The sequence below is a fragment of the Leucopleurus acutus genome (assembly GCF_964270905.1).
Source record: "Leucopleurus acutus genome assembly, chromosome: X".
NCBI lineage: Eukaryota > Metazoa > Chordata > Mammalia > Artiodactyla > Delphinidae > Leucopleurus > Leucopleurus acutus.
The window spans coordinates 129377810-129401479 of record NC_139148.1 but is presented as its reverse complement, the minus strand read 5'-3'; the positions used below and the strand labels follow the sequence as shown (position 1 = coordinate 129401479).

The 23670-nt window shown below is 36.8% G+C and overlaps 1 protein-coding gene across 1 annotated transcript in view; it reads left to right on the top strand.

Annotated features, from left to right (window-relative positions):
* Positions 1 to 23670, top strand: part of GABRA3 (gamma-aminobutyric acid type A receptor subunit alpha3) — a gene marked incomplete at both ends in the record, with an annotated part of 152459 nt that overhangs the window by 67934 nt on the left and 60855 nt on the right. The window contains one exon of the mRNA XM_082864868.1: positions 8755 to 8975. Within this exon, the coding sequence (XP_082720994.1) occupies positions 8755 to 8975 (221 nt within the window). The remainder of the gene's footprint in view (positions 1 to 8754; positions 8976 to 23670) is intronic.

Below are 23670 nucleotides of genomic sequence, written 5' to 3'. Positions count from 1 at the left end.
TGGGTAACTACAAGCAGTTGTGTAGTGTCATGATAGAGTTTTTTCCTATAGGTAATACAGAGTCATTGAGTGGGTTAGACTAGGGCAGTAAAAATATACATGTGTTGTTTTAGAATGATTGATCTGGCAGTCTGTACAGCATGAACTACAAGGGGGAGCAGACTGGAGGCTGAGAGTTGGTTTAGGTATGTTGATTTTACATGGCTTTTATTTCAATCAGGCAAGGTGTAGGAGTCAGTTGGAGAAACAAGCTAATTCCCAGGAGAGGAAGTCATGAGTGGTTGTGATGCCAGGCAGGGGGAAGGTAGAGTCCTGAACTTTGTCTTTTAAGTGTGGAATAAAGAAAGGGATACAGAGATATAGTAAATTCCCTGTGAACTCCTTAAAGGCAAGTACCAAGTACTCCATGGCTTCCCTGGCACTTCATAGAGTACTTGACACATAGGGAGAGCTCAGTGAGGGACATGTTTGATGTAAGACGGATGGAGGATGTGAGTCTCTCTTAGTGGCAACAGGAAAGCCTGTATGTCTAGATTGCCCCCTCTCAACCTGTTGACCATTAATGCCCACAGCTTCAGATCCAGGTATGAATTAAAACTGTTGACATTTGCTCATTCAACAAGTACTCCTTAGAGGCCCAACTCTGCATTAAGGGGCTCTAGGGAATCCTATATTCAGAGAGTTCATAGTCCACTGGGGATAACCAAACTCACCAGGGAGGTGAAGCTCTCTTTGTATTGCTGGGAATTAGTGATTGATTAAGATTTTCATAAGAAAGCAACTGAAGCTACTCTTTGGACACACACACACCCACACACCCACACATACTCATTCACTCTCACATATGAATGAACACCCATAAATATATTCAGACAAAATAAGAAAATATATACAGAATAAAACAAAACAGCCTACACACCATCCCAGGCACTCCATAGACACACATGTGCAAACAGATACCCAAATTCAGGGATACTACAGAAACATACACATAGCTCCTGCCAAAACCAGCTCATTGCCCTTCTCTTTTCCCACCCAAACAGGCACACATGGATGTGCAGAGGCTCTGGAGACATTTCAAACAATCCAGATGTTTTATCTCTTCTGAAGTTTCATCTTCCAGTTGCTTGTTTGTCTTCTCCCTCATGATTAAGCAGAAGCAGCAGAATGTCTCTTTCCTGACAGGGCAGGCTTTGGTCAAATAAATTTCAGGGTATTTTTAGCTGAACTTCCATTGTGTCACAAGGAAGAATAGTTATGATCACTCTGGCTGGGAAACAAATTTCTGGTTTTAATCAATGAATTTGGTAAAGTTGCAGGATACAAAAGTAATGCACAGAAATCTCTTGCATTCCTATACACTAATGATGAAAAATCTGAAACAGAAATTAAGGAAACACTCCCATTTACCATTGCAACAAAAAGAATAAAATACCTAAGAATAAACCTATCTAGGGAGACAAAAGACCTGTATGCAGAAAACTATAAGAGTGATGAAAGATGATACCAACAGATGGAGAGATATACCATGTTCTTGGATTGGAAGTATCAATATTGTGAAAATGACTATACTACCCAAAGCAATCTACAGATTCAGTGCAATCCCTTTCATATTACCAATGGCATTTTTTATGGAACTAGAACAAAAAATCTTAAAATTTGTATGGAGACACAAAAGACCCCGAATAGCCAAAGAAGTCTTGAGGGAAATAAAACAGAGCTAGAGGAATCAGACTCCCTGACTTCAACTATACTACAAAGCTACAGTAATCAAGACAGTGTGGTACTGGCACAAAAACAGAAACATAGATCAATGGAACAAGATAGAAAGCCCAGAGATAAACCCACACACCTATGGTCAACTAATCTATGACAAAGGAGGCAGGGATATACAATGGAAAAAAGACAGTCTCTTCAATAAGTGGTGCTGGGAAAACTGGACAGCTACATGTAAAAAATGAAATTAGAACAATCCCTAACACCATACACAAAAATAAACTCAAAATGGATTAGAGACTTAAATGTAAGACCAGACACTCTAAAACTCCTAGAGGAAAACATAGGAAGAACACTCTATGACATAAATCACAGCAAGATCTTTTTTGATCCACCTCCTAGAGTAATGGAAATAAAAACAAAAATAAACAAATAGGACCTAATGAAACTTAAAAGTTTTTGCACAGCAAAAGAAACCATAAATAAGATGAAAAGACAACCCTCAGAATGGGGGAAAATATTTGCAAATGAAGCAACTGACAAAGGATTAATCTCCAAAATATATAAACAGCTCCTGCAGCTCAATATTAAAGAAACAAACAGCCCAATCCAAAAATGGGCAGAAGACCTAAATAGACATTTCTCCTGAGAAGACATACAGATGGCCAAGAAGCACATGAAAAGCTGCTCAACATCCCTAATTATTAGAGAAATGCAAATCAAAACTACAATGAGGTATCACCTCACACCAGTTAGAATGGGCATCGTCAGAAAATCTACAAACAACAAATGCTGGAGAGGGTGTGGGGAAAAGGGAACCCTCTTGCATTGTTGGTGGGAATGTAAAGTGATACAGCCACTATGGAGAACAGTATGGAGGTTCCTTAAAAAACTAAAAATAGAATTACCATATGATCCAGCAATCCCACTACTAGGCATATACCCAGAGAAAACCATAATTCAAAAAGACACATGCACCCCAGTGTTCATTGCAGCACTATTTACAATAGCCAGGTCATGGAAGCAACCTAAATGCCCATCAACAGACGAATGGATAAAGAAGATGTGGTACATATATACAATGGAATGTTACTCAGCCATAAAAAGAACGAAATTGGGTCATTTGTTGAGACGTGGATGGATCTAGAGACTGTCATACAGTGTGAAGTAAGTCAGAAAGAGAAAAACAAATATTGTGAGTTAACACATATATGTGGAACCTAGAAAAATGGTACAGATGAACCAGTTTGCATGGCAGAAATTGAGACACAGATGTAGAGAACAAATGTATGGACACCAAAGGGGGAAAGCTGTGGGGGTTGGGGGTGGGGGTGTGATGAATGGGTGATTGGGATTGACATGTATACACTGATGTGTATAAAATTGATGACTAATAAGGACCTTCTGTATAAAAAAATAAATAAAATGAAATTCAAAAATTAAAAAAAAATCTGTTATTCATGGTTCTTGTATCTATGTTCATAGGTTTTCTCATATTAAACCACTTATCACCTGAACTGCTACTATTCTGGCTCAGGCCACCATTGTCTCTGGCATATCAAACTGTAATAAGCCCCTGATTTCCTTCTCTCTACTCTCAGTTCCCTACAATCTATTATCTACAGGCTGGCAGTGATTATATATATGATACACACACACACACACACACACACACACACACACACACACACACAACCCCCAAAGTAGAGAAAATGGTTTAATGGAACCTCATGTATCCATCACCCAGCTTCAAAAATTATCAACTTGCTTTGCCCAATTTTATTTAATCTATATTTCTACCCCTCGCCCCCAATTTTCCCGCATTTTCTTGCTTTTTCTTGATTAAACTTATTGTCAGTTTTCTATATTGTTTGTGTGTCAAAGCCACCCGTTTTGGATTTTGTGCATCATCTGTATTATTTTGTTGTTGTTGTTTTCTGTTTCACTGATTTTTCCCTTTGTGTAGATCATTTTTCTCTTTTCTTGGGAAATTCTGTGTTCCTGGTTTCTTGAGGCAGATTAGCTTATGGTTTTCCCTTTTTTAAAGACCATCTTTAAGACTTCTTTATGGCTATCAATTTCCTTCTAAGCAGCACTTGAGGAGTTGAATACAAGATTTCATTTATAAACATTTTCACTGTTGTTCAGTTCTAAGTATTTTCTAATATCCTTTATGGTTTCTTCTTTGTTTTCTTAAAAAAATTTAGCGGGTTTTCTAATTTTCAAATGTAAAACTTTATTATTAATTTCTAACTTAATGCCTCATATTGAAACAAGATGGTCTATAGGATATGAAATCTTTTTGTGTTTCTTGAGATTTGCTTTATGGCTTAACATATGATCATCTATTTTTGGTAAAAAAAATACTGTTTGTTTACTAAGTGTTAAGTCTATGTGTATTCCTTACTTTATGCTTGTCAAAAGGATTCTTCACTTATTTTATCATACAAAGTATTGGTTTGATTGGTCTTTCATTTACTGAGAATCTATGGGTTTGTCATTTTCTCCTTGTAATTCAATTTTTGCCTTACATATTTTGAGTCCATGTTATCCATACATAAAAATTAAGAATTTTTTTCACTTGATATACTCCATTTTTTAGTGTAATATTTCATCCTGAACAAAAGTGTTAGTCTTATAGTCCCTGCTGTCTGTATTTTATAGTTCTATGACTTTATTTTGCTGTCTGTATTTTATAGTTCTATGACTTTATTTTGATTAGGATTTATCCATACATATGTTTCCATTGCTTCATTTTCAACTTGTGTTTTCATGTGCCCTTAAGGTGTGATTCTTGTATACACATAACATACAGTTACATTGTTTATTTATCATTAGATTATATTGTTTTTTTCTACTATCTTATTTTATATATCCTTTTCCCCCATGTTTTTATATGCTTTATTTTTTCTTGCCTTCTATGGGATTGAGGCATTTTCTATATTCCCCTTGGTTTTTTCTCTACTCTTTTGTAAGTTTTGCATTTTATTTCTAGTATATTCTTAATGGTTACCTTAAATGTTGATATATATACTTGATGTTAAATTTAATATCTCCAATCTCCTCCCAAATAGTACAAGAATATATTAATCCATGTATCCCTACTCCCTCCTTCCATGTGGCTTACTGTAGTTATTTATTCCATTTTGTTTTTATAGTCCTTAACATCATTTGTAGAGAGCCATTATTTGTTTAATTTACCCATAAGTTTGTCAACACTTGTGCTCACAATTCCTTCTTGAATCTTCTTGCTGGTTTCATTTTAACTATGTGAAAAACTTCTTTTAGTAGTTCCTTTCCTGAGGATTCATTCAATCATTTATTAATTCAAAAATATTTATAAACCAGCTACTATTGGTCAGGTAGGATTTTAGGTGCTAGGAATATAGCAGTGAACTGAAGAAAATCTCTGCTCTCATGCAGCATCCAGGCTAGTGGAATGAAAGGAAGAGTAAGCAAATAAAAATACATTTTGTCAGAGCTATCTGACAAAATAATGCATGAAGAAAGATAATGCATGGTAAGGGGAAGAGGGATTACTATTTATGATAGGATGGTCAAAGAATGCTTTTCTGATATGGAGACTTCTGAATGAGGCTTGAATACTGTACGTGACCCAGCCATGGGAAAATATTATCTTATTTATCTAAACTCATCTTTATTTTGAAACCACTCTCAAATGATAATCTAGTTGGCTATAGAATTCTTTTGGCTTCTATTGTTTTTTTCAAGAAGTCTGCTATCAAACTGCTGTTTCTTTGTAGATAATATGTCTTTTCTATTTTGTTGTTTTTAAGATCTCCTCTTTGGTATTTTTCAAATCCACTATGGTTGGCTTGGATATATTTTTTTATACTGAGCTTGCAAGTGATTAAGGTTCTTGAAGCTAAGGATGCTTATATTCAACAATTCTGAGAAACTGTCATCCATTAGTACTTTATTATTTTCCCCCCATTTTCTCTATTCTCCCACTTTAGAACTTTGTTAGAAATATACACTGAACAAGTTTTCTTCACATGTATTTTCCAGTTCACTAATCTCTCTTTAATAATATCTAATCTTCTGTGTAACATATCCATTGAGTTTTTATTTTCAGTGACTATTTTTCTTTCACAGAATATCTAATTCAAATAGACCTTTTTAAAATCTGTTTTTTCTTGCTTTTACCCCATAATGTTTGGATCTATTCTCATGTTCTCAATCTCCTTTGATACTTTTATCATTTTAATTATAGTTCCATTATAATATCTATTTGATTATTCTGTTATGTGAGGTTCTTGGAAGGGGTATAATTCAGCTACATGTTGTATCAGCTGACTCTTGCTTATTACCATTTCCTTAGGTGTTTCGTTGTTGTGGATTGTGAACTTCTTTTCAGCAAGCATTTATTTATGGCCATGTCTCTTTAGAGTGTTTGCTTTTGTAAGTCAATATAGAGGTATCCCCATCCTGAGACCTATTTTTATGTTAATTTCTTAGCTTTTAAGCCCCAAACCAAGTGTACATTTAAATATTGATCTCATATAAGATTAGGCTTGAAGTTGCTAAATCTCAGTAGCAATGCTTCCCCTAAACTCCTGTCCATTTCAGAATTCATGCTTGGATAGACAAGTTTCCTTTCTGAATTTTCATATTGTGGACTGGTTTTATCTAGTTTCTTTTATGTAATTCACCCTTCTCCTGAGGTTGGAGCCCTTCAGGGTCTTGCTTTTATGTGGGAGTCTAATTCCAGCTTTAAACCTGGCATAGTCCTGGCTTACACATGTTGTCCTGATATATAACTGTTGATAAAGCCTCCTCTCTCAAAAGTGTTCCAGTTTAGACAATAAATTATATAATCTTCTAATCCTTAGGCAGGGATATTCTTGGTGTGCTGGAGGAGAAGAAAAGCCAGACTGGCTAATTTGTAGAGCTACAGGTGGTTGGAGAAGAGCTTAGAGAAGAAGACAAGGGTCAGTTTATGAAGTACTTTCTAAGTAAGAGAAAGGTATTAGAATTTATTCCAGGTATAACTGGAAACTATTAAGGAATTTTAAGCCAAAGGATTTTAAGTAGCTTCTGGCTGCTTCTTTGTTTTACCTGACTACCTAGATGTGTCCCCCATGCCTTGTGTAGTTTAGTCGTCAGTCAAAGCAGAGTTTCTACTCAGATTTTGGGACTTCCCTCTCAGTGGTTTTGTTTTTCTCCAAGGCTTCCCTCTGCATTTTCAGCTCTTTGGCCAGCTTTGAGCTCTGTCTTCTGAGGTATTAAGCCAATAATTTTTCTGATTTCTGCCTAACTCACAAACATCACCCACCACAGTTTTGTCATCTATCATTTAGTGGAAGACTCCCCTATTGTTTCTGCCTGCATTTTTTTCCATAGCCTCAGAGTTTTCACTATGTATGTAGTGGTCAGCCAGGTTTTGGGGCAAAGTATATACTCAGATTTGGGGTCCTATCCCCTCTGTGACTCTCTTGCTTCCAAATTTCCATATTATTGGCCACATATCTTGCTTCCTAAATTTCCATATTATTGGCCACTTTGAGCCATTAAGGCTGTGGTATCTGCCACAGAAATTCTAGGTTTGGGAGAGGACCTTTAGAAAAGAAAAGACACAAACACAAATTTAACCTGTTGCTGCTGCCATCTTTTTTCTTTTTTTAAAAAAAACATCTCTCTTTTATTGAAAACACAGCAAGATGAAAGAATAAAATGGATTTGAATACATCCCTTCCACACAGATTTTTTGTGGGCATGGTACTAAGGATACAGTCCCTGCCCTCAAACGTGCTAAAGTTTAGACATGAAACATGTCAGTTCTTCCCCCTCTTCTCTACACTCCTACCCTCTCCTGAAGGAAACCTAGGGCTGTCATCAAATCTCTGGTTGGCTTTTTCCAAAAGCTCCAATATCCCAAGGTTTCAGATGGGTGGGGCTAAGACTCTTTAGGAGCTAAAGTGAATTCAAGAGATTGCCTAAAAGTGAAAGTTCCTCTAGTCTCAGCATTCTCAGGTTTTTGTACTATAAATCATTATCCTACCTATTTATTATCTAGATCCCAAGCTGTTAGCATATATAGTGCCTTTTTGCAGATAAGGAAATGTATCCTCTCTAGACAAATTACATAAATGTGGCTCCTCTGTGGACCAATTAGGGAAAGGCTCCCTTCCTACAGGCTTCAGCCCTTCATCAGGGTATGCAGTGCCTTGAGCACATGTGCTGCCATCTTTCAAGACTAAACTTTCTTCAAGTTTTTGTCTGCTTTCAATCATTCCCCATTGGTTTCAAATAGTCTGTATATCTATCTAGCTATATGTCCATAATTTTTAGTTCAAACTTTATAATTAATAGCTATAGGAATGTATATCCAAATGATTTAGTCTGCTGTTACCAAAACCTGGAACATTTATTGTAACTTTAATTTATGTTTAGATGAACAGCAATTTTGAAAATGTTCTTCATGTTTATTAGCAATTTTTATCCATTTCATGAATTTTCTGTTCATGTCATTTACCCATTTTTCTATTTGTGTGTTTGTTTTTATCTTATCTGTAAGAGTTCCTTATTTATTGAAGATAATAAGATATTAACTCATTAGACATATTGTTAGAGAATCAAATGAATGTGTTTTAAAATTTAAGATTTTAGTTTTATGGTAATTGTTATATTGGCCTTTGATGTTCATATGGGATCATTTAGTAGAAGAGATAAGGTAAGGAGTTTGCCCTTATTAGAGATGCCACTGCATAGAGAAGGGAGCTCTTTCCTTTTCATAAGGCAAAGTCTTGTGTTCAGCTTGCATGATGTGCAGGGCAGTGTTGGCAGTGATCTTCCTAAGCAAAATCTTGTCAAACATATTATCTATGTACTTACTGATCACCAAGACATTTTTTCTCAATCATAATCATTTGCCCTACTTACTAGTAACTACTGTTAATAGACTGCTGCTTCTCTGCAGCAGAGGAAATACTGCAAAGTAATTAATATTTGCTAAGGGCACTGTGGGTCACTACCAGAACTCAACTGAAACATTGTTCTCTCTCTTTTTGTCCTTAGGAGTATACCATTGATGTATTTTTTCGACAGACATGGCATGATGAAAGACTGAAATTTGATGGACCAATGAAGATCCTTCCACTGAATAATCTCCTGGCTAGTAAGATCTGGACCCCTGACACCTTCTTCCACAATGGCAAGAAATCAGTGGCCCATAACATGACCACACCTAACAAGCTGCTCAGACTGGTGGACAATGGAACCCTCCTCTACACCATGAGGTCAGAGAGTGGTGCAGCTCATCTAAAGTATACTGGGGTAGGACCAGGATTGAAATCAGCATGTTTTAAGCTATCCATTGAAAATTCTGTCAAGGTTACAGATTAGAAATGCACATATAGGCATATACTTCCTAACACATTTGCAGGTATGCACACTTGCAGACGTATATATTATAGACACAAGTATAGAGAGTTGGCCAACAGGCACATGAAAAGCTGCTTATCATCACTAATTATTAGAGAAATGCAAATCAAAACCACATGAGGTATCACCTCACACTGATAAGAATGGCTATCATTAAAAAGTCTACAAATAATAAGTTCTGGAGAGGGTGTGGAGAAAAGGGAACCCTCCTACACTGTTGGTGGGAATGTAAATTGGTACAGCCACTATGAGAACAGTATGGAGGTTCCTTAAAAAACTGAAAATAGAGCTAACATATAATACATCAATCTCACTCCTGGGCATATACCCAGAAAAAACAAAAACTCTAATTTGAAAAGATAATGTGCACACCAATGTTCATAGCAGCACTATTTATAATAGCCAAGATATGGAAACAATACAAGTACCCATCAATAGATGATTGCTTTAAGAAGATGTGATACACACACACACACACACACACACACACACACACACACACAATGGAATATTACCACACACACAATGGAATATTACTCAGCCATAAAAAGGAATGAAATATTGCCATTTGCAGCAGCATGGATGGACCTAGAAAATATCATACTAAGTGAAATAAGTCAGGCAGAGAAAGACAAATATTATATGCTATCACTTATACATGGAATCTAAAAAATAATACAAATGAATCTCTATACAAAACAGAAATAGACTCACAGACTTAGAAAACAAACTTACGTTTACCAAAAGGGGAAAGGGAAAGGGAGGGGGGAGGGATAAATTAGAAGTGTGGGGTTAACATATACACACTACTATATATAAAATAGATAAACAACAAGGACGTACTGTTATAGCACAAGAAACTATATTCAATATCTTATAATAACTTATAATAGAAAATAATCTGAAATATTTATATGTATATAGGTGTATGTATATATATATATTATATATATATATATATAAATGGAATCACTTTGCTATATACCTGAAACTAACACAATATTGCAAATCAACTATATTTCAATAAAAAATAGAGTTGGCCATATGAACATTTTCAGACACACAGAGATGTACATTCACAATGTATAAATGTTTATGCATACTCAGAGACATGTGTAGACCAATACACAGGTATATACATAGTCAAGGGCATTTAAATACACAGAATTACAGCCATATACACAGGCATGAACACTGTGACAGTCAGAATAGCCTAGGTTTAACTGCAGCAACAAACTATCCATATGATGCAGAATTGTGAGAATCAAGTGAGATAATGAAACGTACAATGTTACATATATAAATACAAAATTATAGCAACATATATTTTATGCCACATTGTGTGGAAATGCTGAGGAGTTTCATATAAGTGCATTTCCACACAACTTAAGAATATAACTTTTAATATATATGAATATATATTATATATAATGTATTTCATACTTTTCTGCTCCCAAAGAATAAAACCATCACAGTTTTATGTTTTTCATGACTCATTATCATTAGAGATTTTAGGTATGTAAATTTTGCTTTTAAAAGAATAATTTTGAACACATTTCCAGTTCAGTAAGATTCTTTGCCCCAACACTAAAAACTTTCTTGGTTCTTGCTGTCAGTTGTCACTTCCTGAAGCTGCCTTCCACATTAATGAGTGATCTTTTGGTGCAGGTTCTGTGCATTTGTTATTATACACAATGAAACTCAAATAATGCATACCTGGTAAATATGTGATGAATACATGAAGTGTGCTTGCCTGTATGCTAGTCCTTCATTACTTTAAATTTACTATTTATTGATGTGCTTCTGAAAGAATTTGGGAGACAAGAAGATGGCCAAGGAAAAATGGATAGCAAGTCAATTGTTAGAAGTTGAATTAAAGAGGAGGAGCTGAGAGAGTAGAGGAAAGAACGATGGAGAAAAAGGAAGTGGATAGAACTGGGAAGAATAATGTGGAGAAGAGATCAATAAAATTAACATATATATTTATTTTATTGGTCTATTCCCAGAACTTTTATACACGCACACACAGATGAATTGATCAAGGAGAAATGGGTAGAGGAAAGAGAGACTATGAGAGGAGAGAAAAAGAATAGAAAATTTGAGAAGATAAGGCAGAAGATGAAATAAAAGTAAAAGACTAGATATTAGAATATCCTAAAAGAAAAAGGAGAAATTGGAGTAAAGTATGCAGTAAATGGGAAGAAAGAAAAGAAGACATATAGAAGTAGGGAAAGGGACACTGGAGGGAGAGAAATTATAGATGGAAGAAAGATTAGTATTTTTTCATCCATTCATTTATTCATTCACCAAACATGTTTTGAATTCCTAATACATACATGGCCCTGGACTAGGTTCTGGCTATGCAAACATTAAGAAGATATGGTCTTTGTCCTTAAGACAGTCACAATATAATACGGGGAAAAGGCTAATAGATAACCACAAAAAATTAACTGAAATGATAAAGTTATGAGTAATTATGAAAGAATAGAAAAGGGTCATCTAACTCATTCTTCTGGATCAAGTTGAGCAAAGAGTCCCTGGATGAGGCAACACCTAAGTTCCTGATTATTAGTATTGGCATTAATTTTTGCTTTATTAGATAAGTAGAATGTGGTCAAGAAAATTGTATGTGGAAAGTGGAGGGAAGAGAGGAAGGACATTCCGGGTAGAGAAAACCAACTGAGCAGTTGCAGGAAATTGAATGGTATATTATAAGCAAGACAAGGAAGTGGTCAATTTTTTTAATGTTATATATGGCATCCTAGTTACTGTGTAAAGAATGCATTTGTAGGGAACAAGACTGGAAATAGGAAAGCTGGTTAGGAGACAGATTAAATAGTCTAGATGAGGAGTGGTGAAGTTCTAATTCAGAGCAGTGGATTAAGATGGAGATGGGGAGATACACTGAGGAAACAGACAGTGAAAACAACCAATGTCAGAATGAGAGCAAAGAGGAGGAATTAAGGTAGAAGGCACCCAAGTAAAATGGGTGACTGATGGTATTACGAACTGGGGTAGATCATATGAGATTTAGGAAAAATTTAGATAGAATAAATCTGTGAGGTTAATTTTGGACAAGATAAGTTTAAGAAGATTGTAGATTATCCAGGGACAGAAGTCTAACAGTAGTTGGATATTCAAGTCATAAGTTCAGGAGAGAGACACAAGCAAGAGATGTAAAGTTGGTGGGACAACCATGTGAATGCATATGATCACTTCAGGAAAGTATGTAGAGTGAGAGGAAAATCATGCCAAGCATCCAGTCATGTGGCATCACTATCATTAAAGCAGAAGGGAAGAAAGAGGAACCTATGATGGAGACCGAAAAGGAAAAGAAAGGAAGGTGTTAATAGAACCACTAGTGTGTAGTATCTTGAAAGCTAAGTGTGGTAGTCAATACTGCTACTTCCAATATTTCCAGTTCACTTCCCTCTGGGTATATGTTAGTATTTCACTTCCATAGAGCCTTAGACAAATGAATTGCTTTGGCTAACCAAATGTGAGTGGAAATAACATGTGTGATTTCTGAGGGAGGATTGGAAATTTTATTTATTTATTGCTTTTTTAACATGTACATTTCTTTATTTTCATCTCTGTGCAAAAATTTTGCAGTTAGTGGAATCTATTATTATCTATTATAACTGCTTCCATATCAGTACCTTCTGGAAACACAGTGATCACTCAGGAACCAGAATATTGTTCTTTTTAATTCATAAAATTAAGTATCATTTTACTCAGGATGAATTTGCAGCACTGGTCATAAAGTTCATTTATCTTTTTTTAAAAAGTATAGTTGATTTACAATGTTGTGTTAGTTTCAGGTATACAGCAAAGTGATTCAGTTATATATATTTTTTCAGATTCTTTGACATTATAGGTTATTACAGGATATTGAATATAGTCTCCTGTGCTCTACAGTGGGTCTTGTTGTTTATCTATTTTGTATATAGTAGTATGTATCTGTTAAGGATTAGAAACTCTTAAGAGCCAGTACATGATTTTCCATGTTCCTCTCCCCTGGCCACAGTGAGTAGCATTATGCCAGGTGGCCTTGGCTCTATCATTCCGTGTCCCTTATTAAAGATAACATAGAAGAGAACATCCCTCCCACAACCTGAGATAGACAAATAGTGTGAATGAGAAAGAAACCTTTGTGGTTTTAGGACACTGATATTTTAGGATTGTTACTGAATATTGATTGAACACATTTTTGGCTAATATATTGAAAGGGTAAAGGGTTTCAAAAAGATGAGAGTGATCAATAATAATACAATAATAGCATAATAAGTACAATAGTTGCCATCAATATAGTACTTACAATGTGCCATGCATTTTTATAATCATTCTACTTTTATGATCTTCATAACAAGTCTATGAGATAGATACAATTATTCCAACTTTACAGGTGAGGAATCTGAGACACAGAATGAGTAACATTTTCTAAGATCACCTAGGTAGTAAATGGTCAAGCATTCATACTCTGGCAGCTTGCCTGCAATTTTATGCTCTTTACTATTACTTATACATCTTTACAATATTGTTGGCTATTACAAAGATATCTACTAATATAGAGAATTGAAAGTATGTATTAGGTTTGGTAACATGGAAAACACTGGTGTTCTTCACGTACACTCTTTCAATGGAGTGATTAGTGCAATGAGGAGTTTTTATGAGTTGGCATAGAGGTAGTGGAGATAGTGAACATAGAAAATACTTTCTGGGAACTTGCTTGAAAATGAAAGGGATGGGTATATAATAGATATATTCAGGGGTAAAGGAAATAGTTATTTGTTTTGAATGGAGAGACTGGCACATATTTGTGAGATAGCTGGAAGGGGATAGTAGAAAGGTAAAGGTTGAAGATACAGTAGAAATAGGGTTTTTCTGACATCAGGTTCCCAGAGAAAACTGTCAGGAGATGGTATCCAAACTACAGGGAAAGTTTTACTTGTAAAGGAAGAGGGATACCTGTTCTGACACTGCATGGAAGGACATGAAATTAGACATAAATGTTGAAAAGGAGGTGGGGAGGATAGGGCAGAGTAGAAGTCTGAATGGTTATAATGTATGAAGGAGAATTTGAAGAGACTAGAGCATAAGTGGAGGAATAGGTAGAATAGAGATATACTTGTAATAAAGTGCATAAAGAGAAGAGTTTGAAGAGGAGATGACAGTGTACACAACTGTGGAAAGAATGGAGTGGAGTAGATATAAACAGAAGAGAGGATGTATGGAATGAGGTGGTTGGAGGGAAGTGTGATGGGCAGAAAAGGGACACATAGAGACTGAGAATAATAGAGGGAAAGAAACAGAGTGAATGAGGAGAACAGGATAGTGGAGAAACTGAATAATGAAAGGAAAAGAGAATAAAGGATAGGTTTACGTTTTGGAGGAGGAATAGAAAAGAGAGAAGAAAGGAGATGGGAGGATGGGAGTGTTGAAATATGAAGAAGAGAGGATGCAGACTGAGGAGGGCAGAAGATTAGTCACCTGAAAATAGAGTTGGATGAATGGGAAGATGACCATTAGGTCCTTCATTCTAGTCTGAATTGGACAAGAAAGTGGAGTTCGATAAGATAGAAGTCTATGCAGAATGCCCTTGTGCTTATTCTGAAGGACAGAACAGAGGAGGTACAGAAGTTCAGGAGCATGATGAAGCTATTGGTTCCCTTACACAGTAAATGCTTCACTGTTGACCCAGGAAGGTGGATCCAGAGGGAAACCTAGGTTCAAAACTTAAAATAAGAGCTTGACTCTATTTATCACCCCATAATTTATTTGTCTAGTGACCTTTTGCAAGACACAAATTATCTGCTTTCTCATTTTGATAATAATGTGGCTGCTGCCTGTCTTGTAGACACATGAAAAGCACAAATTGGATAAGGTCTGAAGAATACTTAGAATTTTTCAGGAAATGTCATTCTACAACATTCCTCTCATTATTTTGACCCTTAGAGGTAGTATCTGGGGGCTTCCCTGATGGTGCAGTGGTTGAGAGTCCACCTGCCGATGCAGGGGACACAGGTTCGTGCCCCGGTCCGGGAGGATCCCACATGCCACAGAGCGGCTAGGCTCGTGAGCCATGGCCGCTGAGCCTGTGCGTCTGGAGCCTGTGCTCTGCAATGGGAGAGGCCATGGCAGTGAGAGGCCCGCGTACCGCAAAAAAAAAAAAAAAAAAAAAGAAAAAGAAATAGTATCTGAATTCCATAGGAAAATTAAAGAAGGACAACTTTTTAGAAAAATATGACCAAGCATTGCATGGCTGTATAACTAGGACACTTTAGAATCAAGCCTTCCCTTGCTTCATCTTGTGACCTCAAGACAACCGTAAAAATGCAGGCCAAAGCTCATTACCTGCTGTTTGCTTCAGCAGCACACATAGTAAAATTGAAACAATACAGAAAAGATGAACAGAGTCCAGGTCAAGATGATATACACATTTATGAGGTATTTTCCATTTTTTCAGACATGGATATAGGGAACTTTATTTCTATTAATGACATCTTATTTATTAATGAAGATATGGGGAAATACGTTCATTGTTGTGTTCTTTATACTTATTATATATAAATGTTGCATAATATATAATACAATAAAAAATGTTCCAGTGAGTATTTGAATAGGAGGGAAAAGTACTTTTTGAATTTAGCTAGATTTTATCTCATTCACTTGAATCATTCATTCAACATATTTATGAGTGCTATTGTGTTTAAGGCTTTGGGATATATGCTGAACTACAGAGATAAATAAGACACAGCTCATGCTCTTAGTGACTTTACTGTCTAGTAGTTAAAGAAAACATATGCACAGATAGCTGCACAATAATATAAAAGTCCTTAAATAGAGGCAGGTACAAAATGTGATGGAATTACAGGGTAAAAAGCATCTAAAATCATGTGGAGACTTAAGCAGTAGGTGTATTTAGGTTAAAGCAGTTGAATTATGTTAAATGTTGCTTACACCACATTACATTGAACACTGTTTGGTTGCATTGTTGAAAGACATGCTTTTTTGTGAAACTCAATATAGGAGCTGTGTCTACAATTAAAAGTGAAACATTTGGGAAAAAAATCATGTGGAGACACCAAGGAAAGTTGTGAAAAGGAGATAATACTTATCCTGTATCTTGAATTTTAAAGGAAATATAGGTAACTATTAAACAGATGAGGGACAGGGTGAGGTATAGGAGGGTATTCCAGGGAGGGAAAATAGCATACACAAATGCAGGTATTTATGAGTTGACAACATGCATCAGGAAATTCATGTCTGTTGTTAGAACTTTTATTTGTTAATTATTCCAAAAATATTTCTTGAGGGCTTAATCAGACCCAAAGAGTATTCTGGGCACTAGGGATAAAGTGGTGGGCAAAAATAGATGTGGGTTCTGCTCTCATATAACTACATTCTATTGGGGAAAACAGTTAAACCATGATGAAAATGTAGAATATGTGCTATGATGAGGGAAGCACAGAGTGAAATATGCTTTATGAGCATATGCTATATGAGCATCTAGCAGGGACAATGAAGTGAGTCTATGGGGAATATCTACAATGAATTCCAGAGGAAATAACTTTTAAACTGCAACTTAAAAGATGTGTAGAAGTAAATTATAATAAAAGATAGGGAAGAAATGTTCCAGAGAGAGAGAGTACAGCAGATATGAAGGCCAGAAGAATGAGCAGGGGAGGTAGTGATGATACAATAAAGAAACTTAAAAAAGTTCATTGTGACTGAACTGTCACCTAATGCAATTTTGTGTGCCCAACACACAGTGAGGCCAAACAAACCAAACCATTGGAATTTTGTGCAGATAAAGGTTTACTGCAGGACCAAGCAAGAAGAATGGGTGGCTCATGCTCAAAAAACCCAAGTCTCCCCATTCTGATGGTTTTGGGGGAGAAGTTTTTAATAGGCAAAATTTGGGGTGATAGTTGTGGGATGTGTGACTTTTTTCTAATTATTTGTGGTAAGGTAACAGGGCAGTGGCTGATGGCTTGGTGTCTGGCAACATTCCTTATTTATTGGAATGACAGGCAACATTCTTTGTCTACACTTGGAGTAAATGTGATAAGCCATGTGAATTGCTTGACATATGTCCTGCCACATGCCCACTGTGTGGAGGTTTTGTGTTAATATCCCCATTTTTATAATTACTAAACTGAAGTTTCAATAAAACAACAGTCACACCATTAATAACTGGCAGAGCTGGTACAGAATCTCAAGTCACTCTTATGTTAAAGCAAACTGTTTTTCCCTGCTACATCCCACTACTTCCTCTAAGAAGGGAATGTAGGGGATATCAGTTTTAAGCATAATGAGTTTGAGGTGGACATGACAAGCTGCAGCTGGAAATGCAGGTCTGTCACCCAGAACTTTGACACAATGGGATTTTATAAAATTAAATACATTGCACAAAGTGTCCTCTATATATTAGGCCACACACTAATAGTGTCCTATGTTTAGGTACAAATTAAACGAAATAAGCACTCATTTCTCCATGTTTGCATCATCAAGAAAAAAATGGTATTTTTTGACCAATTAAGAGAGACTTATTATCATATTCAGACCTGCATGCCTTCCTTTATCCTTTGTCTGATTGGGTCAGTTTTGCTCCTGTACTTGGGATGTTCCAAAGACAAATTATTTGAAAGATAAATTGTGCATGATACCTGAACTTTCCCCACCAACACACATGGAAATGTTAATAATAAAGCTCCTCTCCTCCTGCTTTAGATGTAAATAGCTTGCATTTGAGTCTTCATTACAGAGACTTCCTCTGAAATGACCAGGAACCAGGGAAGGCATTTGGATCACATTGTTAGTTGTATAGGACTTAATGTAATCAAATCAACCAAACATTGATAGCTTTGTTTCACGCAGTCCTTTTTTGTAATGGCTTTTGCTCTAGGGGATTCCATCTGTAGTTCGTTATTCATTAAGCTAGAAACTGACTCACAGAACCACACTTAGTGTGTTTCACTCTGATGAACAGAAGAGCATAGAAGAGATAGAGTGGCTCACTTTGGACCCTGAGAAAGCTTACAATGAGGTGAGAAGCAAGTAATATTACAAGTCTCCGTTAATCACAAATTATGCTGTGGACTCTGTGTGGTGATATCAACCCCTACCCTCCAAGAATTCACATCTTAGCAGGAAAGATAGGACACATAATTTACTGTACTATAAGGCATAATGGAAGTTTCACAAAAAGCCAACAATGAGGTGCTATAAGCTAAAAATTATAGGTTTCATTACAGCTTGGAGACATGGGCCCAGATGTGGGAAAGCACCACATGGGAACTAGCATTTAAGGGAGGGAAGGAAAAATGTATTCCCAAGAGGTCTTCTCACATTTGTTTCATTTTTGCCAAATGCAAGAGGAAATCAGGGCCTTGAAATAACAAGAATCGCCTTTATTCTCAAAGGCAAGAAGCTGAACCTCAGGCAGATTGAGTCTGTTAAAAAGAACTGATTCACTTTGTTATAAAGCAGAAACTAACACACCATTGTAAAGCAATTATACCCCAATAAAGATGTTAAAAAAAAGAAAGATCATTCTAACACAAGGGGGATTTACAGATCATCAGAAGGGTCCCTCTGGTTCCAAAGAACCCAACTATTTTAGATGCTACTGTTTTCGAATGCAAGTTAGTGTGTCCAATGCCCAGTGAGGCCAAACAAATGGAAACATTGGGGTTTGGAGCAGAGAAAGCTTTATTGCAGGGCCGTGCAAGGAGAAGAGGTAGATCATGCTCAAAAAACCCAAATTCCCCAATGGAGAAACAGGGGATTTGTACCTGGGAGGGCCCCACAGGGTCCTGCTCAGTTTCACTACCCCTAGACAGAGTATGTATGTTATAGTGAAATGAACTTTAGGAATTAGGAGCTCTAAGTGTGAGTCCTAACTCTGGCCCAGATCAGCAGTGTAACCATGGACAAGGCATTTCTGTTTTCTGGGCCTCAGTTTCTTCTTCTGGGAAATGGGGCTGAAAATGCCTGCTCTGTCTATCTTGCAGAAATATTTACTAAATCAAGAAGCATTTACTGACTATATGCTATGTGCCAATCACCGTACTATGCATCAGATTAGAATAATATGTAGAGACCCTTCTCTCAAGTTTCTCACACTTACTTGCAGAAGACAGACACATAAACAGACTGGATATACTGTGTTTCCGTCAAGTAGAGCATTTATAGGGACATGAAAGTCATCTAACTTTTTGTTTTTTGATGTGGCACCCCAGGCAGGAGTGGCTCCATCTTGAGCCTAGAAAGTTATTTCAACAGTGTTAAGCACTTGTACAAAGTGCTCTGGGATTTCTGTGAGCTGGAGAACTCACTATGCCTATAGGGCACATACAAAGTTATCACAGAAGAGGTAATATTTGAGCATGGACTTGAATGGAATTTGTTCCACATATAAAGAGGAAAGGGCATTCCTGGCAGGACAAAAAAGAACCCAGCAATTTGTAGAAAGGCACAAAAGCATGAGAGCTTTGTTTGGCAAAATCACAAGTATTGGCAGATGGCTGGAGAGTGGGGGAAAAGTGTGAATATCAGAAAATGAGGATGGAGCAACACATCTGAGGTAATTGTTAAAACCTAGATGTGCTCCATATAAGGGCTAAATGCAGTAGTGAAGCTCTGGTATTCCAATTAGGAAGCCCAAGGGCTTCCAGTGTACTGAAGCCTTTTGCCTATAGCTTGAGGATTTAATGGGAAACTTGCAGAAAACTGGGATTCTTTTTTTTTTAGGTTTTATTGGAGTATACTTGATTTACAACGTTTTGTTAGTTTCAGGTGTACAGCAAAGTGATTCAGTTATACATATACATATATCCACTCTTTTTTTTATGATTCTTTTCCCATATAGTCCATTACAGAGTACTGAGTAGAGTTCCCCGAGCTATACAGCAGGTTCTTAGTAGTTATCTATTTTATATATAGTAGTGTGTATATGTCAATCCCAATCTCCCCATTTATCCCCCTGCCTTATCCCTTGGTGACCAAAAGTTTGTTTTCTACATTCGTGACTCTACTTCTGTTTTGTAAATAAGTTCATTTGTACCCTTTTTTTTTAGATTCCACATATAAGCAGTATCATATGATATTTGTCTCTCTCATTATGACTTCACTCAGTATGACAATCTCTAGGTCCATCCATGTTGCTGTGAAGGGAACCCTCCTACACTGTTGGTGGGAATGTAAATTGGTGCAGCCACTGTAGAGAACAGTCTGGAGGTTCCTTAAAATCTAAAAATAGAACTACCCTATGACCCAGCAATCCCACCCCTGGGCATATACCCAGGAGAAACCATAATTCAAAAAGACACATGCACCACAATGTTCATTGCAGCACTATTTACAATAGCTAGGACGTGGAAGTAACCTAAATGTCCATCCACAGAGAAATGGATAAAGAAAATGTGGTACATATATACAATGGAATATTACTTAGCCATAAAAAGGAACGAAGTTGTGCCATTAGCAGAGACGTGGATGGACCTAGAGACTGTTGTACAGAGTGAAGTAAGTCAGAAAGAGAAAAACAAATATTGTATAATATTGCTATATATGGAATCTAGAAAAATCACGCAGATGAACTTATTTGCAAAGCAGAAATAGAGACACAGACGTAGAGAGCAAACGTACGGACACCACAGTGGGGAGGTGGGGTGGGATGAATTGGGAGATTGGGATTGACATATATACACTACCATGTATAAAATAGATAACTAATGAGAACCTACTGTATAGCACAGGAAACTACTCAATGCTCTGTGGTGACCTAAAAGGGAAGGAAATCCAAAAGAAGAGTGGATATATGTATACGTATAGTGGATTCACTTTACTGTACAGCAGAAACTAACACAACATAGTAAAGCAACTATGCCCCAATAAAAATTAATAAAAAAAGAAGACGTGATACATATACAATGGAATACTCAGCCATTAAAAAGAACAAAGCAATGCCATTTGCAGAAAACTGGGATTCTTATGACTAATATACTGCTTGGTTTGGGTGTTTAGTGGTGATATATTTCAAGTGACTCATCCTCTACTAATAATGGCTATTAATGATTTTACTATCTTTTCTGTTTCAACATTAATGTCAGATCCTGCCCTTTACTCCATGATAATAGAAATAGCCTGCCTGACACCTCAACCACTCCTGAAGAGTGTTTTTGTTTACTTGAGGTATAATTGATGTACAGTATTATATAGGTTTCAGGTGTACAAGTGATTCACAATTTTTAAAGGTTATATTCCACTTAAAGTTATTATAAAATATTGGCTATATTCGCTGTGTTCTACAATATATTCTTGTAGCTTATTTATTTTAACATAGTGCATTGTACCTCTTAATCTGCAACCCCTATCTTTTCCCTTCCCCTTTCCCTTCTCTCTCCGCACTGGTAACTACTAGTTTCCTCTTTGAACTCATCTTCTATTAATCTTCCCCCTTGGTCTCTCCACTACAGCCACAGTGGCATAGTTGCTACTTTTGGAACACATTGGTCACATTTCTACCTCAGGGCCTTTGCATTTTCTGCTCCCTCTACTTTGAATGTTCTTTTGCCAGGTGTCCATAAGGCTCACTCTCATTACCTTCAGGTTCGTTGCTTAAATGTCACCTACTCTGTGAGGTATTCCCTGAACACGCTATTGAAAATTGCAATGCCTCGTTAATAGTTTCTACTCACATCTTATTTTTTTTTCCTGAGACATATTGCCTTTTAACACATTATATAGTTTACTTATTTTACTTGTTTCTTTTTTGTCTTCCCTCTACTCAAATGTAAGCTTCAAGATGGTAACAACCTTGGTACGTTTGCTGATGTACTTATATTGCTTAGAATAATACCTGGCATATAGTACACGATCAAAAATTATTTGTTGGGCTTCCCTGGTGGCGCAGTGGTTGAGAGTCTGCCTGCCGATGCAGGGGACACGGGTTTGTGCCCTGGTCCGGGAAGATCCCACATGCCGCGGAGCAGCTAGGCCCGTGAGCCATGGCCACTGAGCCTGCACGTCCGGAGCCTGTGCTCCACAATGGGAGAGGCCACAACAGTGAGAGGCCCACGTTCCGCCAAAAAAAAAAAAAATTATTTGTTGAGTGAAACAATTAGAAAACTTTTAGTCAGCTCTATCCCAGACTTGTTGGGTTATTTGAGAAATGTTCTTCCCTTCTGCTTTATCATATGTCAAATATATGATGGGATAAAACTGGATGCTTTCTATAAGGGTCTTTCAGTTCTGAAATTCTAGGAAAGAGGCTAGATGACCACTAAGTATAGGTTGAGATATTATGCTATTAAGGAATCATATTAAGATGCTATTTGCCTGTTGGTGCTTTGCGATGACCTAGAGGGGTGGGATAGGGAGGATGGGAGGGAGACTCAAGAGGGAGGGGATATGAGGACATGGGTATGCGTATGGCTGATCACTTTATTGTGCAACAGAAACTGACATGGTATTGTGAAGCAATTATACTCCAATAAAGTTCTATTAAAAAAATCAAGAAAAGAAAAGAAAGAAAGATGCTATTTGCCTGGAACCCTCGGAATACCTGAACCCTATATTGCCCGATCTATACCTCGCGTCTGCAAGGTCCCCACAGAAATACATGCTTTTAGGAAAGAAAAATCATTTGTTAGTTAATTGATTCAATAGATATGTATTGAACACCTACAATGTGCTAGATACTGTGCTATGCTCCTGGCACACATCAAAGAAGATCCAAGACAAAAATCCATAGCTCTACAGTAAGGAGAAAAAGATGATGATAAATAGAAAAAATTAATTACATGGCATGTTATAAGTTAGGTACTATGGGAAAAGAAAGCGCATGGTAAAGTTTACTAACCATAGTATGGATAGTAAACTGAATGGAGGTTGGGGTAGGCCTCATTTACAAGATAATAAGAAAAAAACAAGATAGTTAAGCAAAGACTTGAAAGAGACATGAAAGCATACCAAGTGCAAGGGCTATGATGTAAGAGAGACTGGCATGTTGAAAGAGCAGCAAGGAAGCCAGAGTGGCTGGAACAGAGTGAGCAAGGGAGGGCATAGTAGAAGATAAGCCAGAGAGGAACAGAAGATAAGATCATGTAAGACCCTGTAAGCCATAGCAAGGACTTTGGCTTTTACTCTGTGTAAGATGAGGAAATACTAGACGGCTATCCTGTAGAGAATATATAGGGTTGGCCAAAAAGTTTGTTCAGGTTTTTGGTAAGATGTTATGGAAAAACACGAGCGAACTTTTTGGCCAACCCAATACTATAAGGAGAAAGGGTAAAAGTAAAGATACAAGTTAGGGTGCTATGGAAGTAATAAAACTTTAACTTATTACTGTGGTGGAATAAAAACCAGCTGTTGAGAAGCAAAGGGTGGGATGACAAGGGAGCCAGGGTGCTACAAAACATAGTGAACAGTGAAATGAGGGCAGTACCTGAGGAGGGTGTGGGTATGTGTGTGCATGCATGAAGGGCTAAAAAGTACCTCCTTCCCATCTGTATTCCCATCTGTGTCTTTCATCCCCAAAGAAGG